At 53.3% G+C, this 6,634-nt stretch overlaps 1 protein-coding gene across 1 annotated transcript in view; it reads left to right on the top strand.

Annotated features, from left to right (window-relative positions):
- The first annotated feature begins 223 nt into the window (after nucleotides 1–223).
- The window catches only part of Bsnd (barttin CLCNK type accessory beta subunit), an 8,729-nt gene continuing 2,318 nt past the window's right edge, over nucleotides 224–6,634 (top strand). The window contains exons 1-3 of the mRNA XM_029476877.1: nucleotides 224–673; nucleotides 4,420–4,511; nucleotides 5,709–5,969. Coding sequence (XP_029332737.1) covers nucleotides 497–673; nucleotides 4,420–4,511; nucleotides 5,709–5,969 — 530 coding nt within the window. The 5' untranslated portion in view covers nucleotides 224–496. The remainder of the gene's footprint in view (nucleotides 674–4,419; nucleotides 4,512–5,708; nucleotides 5,970–6,634) is intronic.

The raw sequence follows: 6,634 nt of genomic DNA, 5'->3' as shown, positions 1-6,634 counted from the left end.
CAGGTGTCCTTGAGAAGGTGTCTTTAGGTGTCTACGCTGTCAGGCTGTGGCTTCTGAAAGCCACTGTGGCCCCACCCATGCCTCCCAGAGATGGGAGGTGCAAAGCCTGTCTGGCCTCCCTCTCCACAGTAGGCAAATGAGGTGATGTCAAAGCCATGGCTGGCCCAGCCCCTGTGACTTCCCCCACCTCCCTCCCCACCTCTGTCCTATGTTCAGAGCGACAGTCGCCAAACAGCTGGGCCTAGAGGGGAGGAGAGTGGCAGGAAGAAAGTTAGATGGCTGGGACCTTGGGCCCACTGAAGCGTGTCACCTGCCCTGCTGGGCTCAGGGCTGAGAGCTGGGCCTGTGGAGTTTGCTCCTTGCTCTGTGCATCATCACCTTGGTTCTCAGCCATCTCCTGGAGCATCCTTCCTTGAGAGCCTGCTCAACGTTTGAGGAGGATTGCGGGCAGCCCCCTGCTGGTGTGCTGATCAGCTGCCAGGACTGGTTAGCCACCATGGCTGATGAGAAGACCTTCCGAATCGGCTTCATTGTGCTGGGCCTCTTCCTGCTATCCCTGGGTACATTCCTTATGAGCCACGATCGACCCCAGGTCTACGGCACCTTCTATGCCATGGGCAGCGTCATGGTGATTGGGGGTGTCATCTGGAGCATGTGCCAATGCTATCCTAAGGTAGGGGGGCTGGGAAGGGGGCAGAAGGACAGGTGGCTCTCATGGTCCCCGGCATCAACCCCTGGCCTCCAGCTGCTGTGTTCTTTCCATTTGGACTCCCTATATTCTCTCTGCTCTGGGGAACATCCTTTTGCTTATCCATTCATCTTTCATTGTGGCTGATCAGAAGCTCCTGTGTCTGGACCTGGAGCCAGCCACCACAGGGACACAATAGGATCTATGCACTGTCCCTGTTTGATCAGAGCCAGAATCCACAGCTCATCCCAACCATGTCCCAAGCACTCTGTGTTTCCTGGAGTCCCCTTCTCTCCTACAGACCCTATGCTACAGGGTTGGAGCTTGCTTTAAAATGCAGTGGTGAGCCCTGGGTTCTCTGTTCCATGTCTCCAGCTGCTGAGAGCTCTGCTGTGCTGGATCTTCCTGAGACTCAGTACTTTCATCTGTAAAATGCCCCCCCCCCACACACACACATACTACCCGACTCAGCTCTGCATAGCCCTGTGGTAACCCAGGTATGATGTGTGGAGGACAGGGAAGGGCATATTTGCAACTGTAGTGTTGTGCTTAGTTAAACAACGGCTGCTGCTGTTATTATTCTTGATCCTTACACAGCCCTGAGGAGTGAACATTTCAGGTGCTGTAGAACTTTAATGCTCAGAGAGGTGGAGTGAACATCACAATGTCACACAGCTAGTTAGAGACTCTCAGGGATATAGGGAGAGCAACAGGGGTCTAACTTGTGGTCTGCCTCTGAGAGCCTGGGAGACTGAGCCACTTTTTTTTCCTGAACCTCAGCTTCCTCAGCTGCACAATGTGGGTAGGGACGATGGTGTGGGAAAGGGGGACAGACATCCAAAGTCCCAGTGAACCTTGATATTAACAGCCCTGTGCTTTCAGCCTCCTCCACCCCTCCCTACTTGGGAGGTGTGAGTACCCAGGAGTTCTAGGAATTGGGGCCAGGTCCCAGCCTCTCCCAGTCCTGCTGCCTCTGTAGCCAGCCCTGGGCTGTCATGTCACTTATATCTGGAGCTTGGGCAGTCAGAACTGGTTTGGAGCCATTTATAAAGCAGTTTACAGTCAACTCTCCTCTATGCGCTCAATGTCCTGAGCAGAGGTCACTGGGAGAAGAGGGCCTCAAGGCCAGAGCCACTATGTCCCCACCCAGGGAGGGGGTGTTTGTTGAAAAGACAGCATCCTTCCTAGGGCAGGGATTGGGTAACAGCGGGTGGCTGGTAGGGGGTTGGGCTGGGTATTAATGAGAAGCTGTTGAAGGCTCCTGGGCTGTGTGGGGAGATGGTATGGTGGTGGAAACCACACCTCCTAGTGTCCCTCAGACCCCAATTCAAGTCCCTGTGCTCTGTGCCAAGTCTATGACCTTGGCAGAGTTGGCCCCCATGCGGGGCATGGCCAAGTGGAAGGAAGCAAAGGGTGCTGTGGGGGTGGGAGGGGTGCTGGTCCCGTGCCCGTGTGAAGCAGGCACAGAGGCCTCGATCCTCAGATGATGTGGCTGGCCCTGGGAGGTCATGGTAGTGATGGGACTCAGACCATTAGAACCATCAACGTGAGCAGGAGGGAGAAAGGGCCCCCACTCCTCACCACAGCTGCTCCATTAGGGGTTGAATACAAACCTGGTTAGATCTGGTACTCATCTGGGCCTCAGGCATGGGTCAAGAGGGAGAACTGAGCCAGGATAAAGCTAGTGTGGGGAGTTGTTAAAGATGCTGAGCCTGAACGTTGAGCTGGGAACAGGAGCTGAAGAAAAAGGAGTGGAGTGGCAGGGAGAGGAGAGCCTTGGCCCCCTCATCCTCTGGTCCCTACTTTGTCTGCTCTTCTGGGGCTCAAAACCAGGACGTGGTAGTTGGAGCCCCTGTCTTCTTTGTGGGCTTCCCTCTCTACACTTTCTGACTCTTGGGACTGGTCAGTGTCCAGCCTGAATTCAGATCCCATGTGTATTCGCTGTAGAAAACTCCTCAGGAATGCCAGTGGCTGTGAATAAGGGTTGAAATCTTTAGCCTGACCTTCTGAGGGGTTTCAGGTCCGATTCCTCCCTCTGATCATCAATTCTGTGTGTCCTTCCTCTTTCGATAGAATGCTGCTTCCTCTCTGTCTCCTCCATGCTTCTTGTGTCCATGATGTGATCATGAATGTGGTGGCAATGATGACAATGGGGATGAAAATGGTGGTGATGGTGATGATGGTGGTGATGGTGATGATGTTAACGGTTGAGATAGTACGGACGGTGGTGGTGGTAATGATGATGATGATGATGATGATATCTGGGCCATGAGCCCGCTGGCCACAGAGCATCCTTAACACAGATGTAAGTAAGATGCTTAGACTGCTGCCAGGGAGTGAGTGGTGCCTCTAAAGGAACGTAAAAGCTCCTCTACCCATCGTGCCCGTCTTTCCGTCCTCATGAAGCTGTGCTGGTGCCCAGTGCATCCCTCCCTCACTGTACTCTGTGGGAAGAGGCAGAGAGCGCTGTTTATGAATCTGGAGCCATTCGCCAGAGGCTCATCAGAGGCTCACCAGATGTTGCATGACAAGTGTTCAGACTTGTGAGATCAGCGGCTTGAACTTCAGGAAGACCAGGTTGTGATTTTCGGAGAAGCTGGGTGTCCAGGTAGTCCTCTGTGTGGCTCAAAGAGTCCTCTGCCCCCAGCTCTCTTGGGACACAGACCATCAAAAGCTCCGTAAAACATATAAGCACAAGATACATGGTGGGTAAGCACGCAGTATGAAGCATTAGGCACATTAGCAATGTGGTCACCCCATCTCCAGAACTCTTTCCAAACTGGGAAATAAAAGGTTTGCACCCACCATACGATAGTACCCCACTACTATTCTTGTTAGTCTTGGGACTAACAAGGAGTCTTGGGACTCCTCTCTGCCTCTCTGACTTTTCACAGCTTGGCGCACCAGGGAAATGGAAACCTTAAGTATTTGTGTCTGCCCCATCCCTACCTGGCTGATTTCACTCAGCATCATGCCTTCAGGTTCAGAACTTCCTTCCGAAGGCCGACCACATGCTGTGGCCTATGCTCCTTGGATTTTATTATCCTGATTGTGGTTCACAGGGTTTCTCTGAGCATGGAGGAGTAGGTGTCTCTTGGAGGTGTCTTTCATTAACTCCAAGAGCTCAAGGAGGCTCTGGAAGGAGGGATAGCTCCCAGGACTCTCCAGGACTGCCTCACCGGACTCCCACCCTCATGGCCTGCCTTCCCACTCCAGTGGCCACTCCTGTGGCTTGGCTGATTGATCCGGAAAGTTCAGGGGTGGCACTTTGGGGCACACTCACAGCTATCTATATCTCTGCCTCCCCATTATAGACATGTCCTGTGAATGACAGGTCAGTGACTGGCTTTCCACAGGTGCAAATAGAGAATCCTTTGTAGAGACCTCTGGGACATGATGGGCTGGACCCCAGGGCAGGGCGTCTCTGTCACTTACACTGTCCCCAGTGCTCAGCATGGTGTCTGCCCATGGCAGGTTCTCCAGGGATTGTCCAGTAAGGGGAGAACATGGGATGGGCAGGAGCCTGGAGATCTGTCTACCCACTGGAGCTACCATAGCTCAGGCTATGAACAGAAACTCTGACATCAAGCAGAGACCCTTCCAGGTCCCCCTTCCACTGTACAATGCAGAAAAGGGTGCAGAGGCTCCAGGCCCAGCAGCCAACTGGGCCCAGCTAGACAGCTAGCTCCAGACGTGGCCAACTGCAGGGACCATGTCCTTTCTCCTCACAGATCACCTTTGTGCCAGCAGACTCTGACTTCCAAGGCATCTTGTCCCCAAAGGCCCTGAGCCTGCTGGAGACCGGGCTTTCAGAGGTAAAGAGGTAAGCGTGGGCAGAATGGCTCTCAGTCCAGCCTCCTGTCAAAAGTGTAGAGGAGGGGAGCAAGGAAGAAGTAAGGAGGGGGAGGACCAGGATGTCTGGGTTGGGTGCCTGTGTCTCTGGCTTGTCCTATCCAGTTTCCTCCTTGCCTTGATTTTTCTGAGAACGCACTCTTTGAAATCGTAGGTTGTCTCAGACTCTCAGTTGTGTGCATTAACACTGTCATTCCTATGTTGGGTATGTGGAGATGGAGGTTCAGAGACGCACAAGCCTCAGATCCCACTGGGAGTCAGTAAAGGAGACAGGCGTGAATCCTGGCCTGATTTGGCCACAGCCTGTCTCCCCCCACCCCACCCCCGGAGGTGCCAAGCTCTGGTTCTAGCTTGAAGCACAGCTGAGAACCCTTTGGCTTTGGCTAATCCCTTGAGCAGTGACTCCCAAGCTCCAAAGGCCAGGCTACAGGCTCTGCAGCTAGGGGGCGCTGAGAGCCACTCTGCTTGCTTTGGGTAGTTTGTTAACACTGTCATTTTCCACTCCTGATACACAGGGAGAAGTGTCCCAGTGAGAAACAGTGGCCACCCCAAACACTAGCTCAGGGCCTGTAACTAGCTCGGGCTACCTGGGGTTTCTTCCTTTATCTTGTCACCTCCCAGTCATGTGACCTTGGATGAGGACCTAGTCTCTGAAGCACAGCGGCAGAGACCGATCACTATGGCCCTGGTCCACCAAGCAGGCGTGGTCTGTGTCTCTGTGTGTATGAGGCACTTTACGTACATGCCTCAGTTTCCTCCTGGAGTTGCGGGAAGTGTAGAGTCAATCACTCTGCAGCCTTGTAGGCAGGGAGCCTAACAGCAGCCGTGGCTCACTCTGTGGCTTTCTCTACTCCTCATCAGAGCTGTGAACCCACAATAGTGATTCTTGTGCAATGGCTCAGCGAGCCTTCATGCTGGGTCCTCTCCATCTCACCATCTCAAGTTGAGGATACCTTTGGGGATGTTGTGTGAAGTTGACTTGGGGTCAGACCACTTAATTTACTCACCTAGTTGGGCCTTAGCCTCATCATCTGTGGCCAGGGCCCAGTGATATCCCTGAGATTTTTCTTGTGAAATCAACGGGCCCACCCCACCCCCATGGCAGACAGGGGGTCATGGTGAGGAAACTCATGTCTTCCTGTCTGACTCCTCTCCCACTGTCTGTCAGACCCAGCCCCCAGGCCCCCTACGTCAGGCTGTGGGAAGAAGCCGCCTATGACCAGAGCCTCCCAGACTTCACTCACATCCAAATGAAGGTCATGGGCTACAGTGAGGACCCCAGGCCACTGCTGGCCCCCGAGCTGAAGACAGGAGCCAGCAGTGTCAGGGAAGGCGAGCCTCGTACTGCTCAGGCCTGGATGGAGGCTCCGGTGGTCGTCCATAGAGGGTCAGATGAGAACGAGGGAGAGAAATCTCATTCTCAGAGCAGGTGAGTGGGCAACGAAGGGCGGTCTGGACACTGTGAGGGTGGCAAGGACACTTGGGAATGAGGAACAGGCAGCAGGGGTCACAGACAAGTGAGGCTGGGCTGGGGCTTTAGTGGACCTCGGTGTTAATTGGCTTATTAAGTGTGGTGGGTTTTAGACTCTCCCAAGCAGTTTCTCTCATGGGCAGAACAGCCATTTCCATCCCACAGGGACAAAAATTTAAGTAGCCAGCACATAGTTCTTTTCCCAAATGCTCGGGAGCAGCAGGGGGGGGCAGGAACCATAGGACTTGGCTTTAAATACTGGCTGTGACCTGCTTTGTAGCTTGGGCAAGTTCATCCCTGCCACAACTCAGTTCCTGTTTATTTTTGAGTCTATCTCTGATTGATCCACTCATCCACACGTTCCGGCATTACCAGACACCAATTCCTTCTCAGACCTCGACAGCCCTCTTGTTTCCTGGAGATTCTGGGGAGGCAGAAAGGGACACAGAGGGACTGTGAGGGGACAGAGAAGAATCTGGAATGCCTGCAGTTCAGGATGAGCCACTTGGGTTTTTTTTCTCTCTTCCTTCCCCTCTTTCTTTCTTTCTTTCTTTCTTTCTTTCTTTCTTTCTTTCTTTCTTTCTTTCTTTCTTTCTTTCTTTCTTTCTTTCTTTCTTCCTTCC

Source organism: Mus caroli, chromosome 4 (genome assembly GCF_900094665.2).
Source record: "Mus caroli chromosome 4, CAROLI_EIJ_v1.1, whole genome shotgun sequence".
Lineage (NCBI taxonomy): Eukaryota > Metazoa > Chordata > Mammalia > Rodentia > Muridae > Mus > Mus caroli.
Note: the sequence above shows the minus strand (reverse complement) of the source record. Positions and strands in the feature narration are given on the sequence as shown.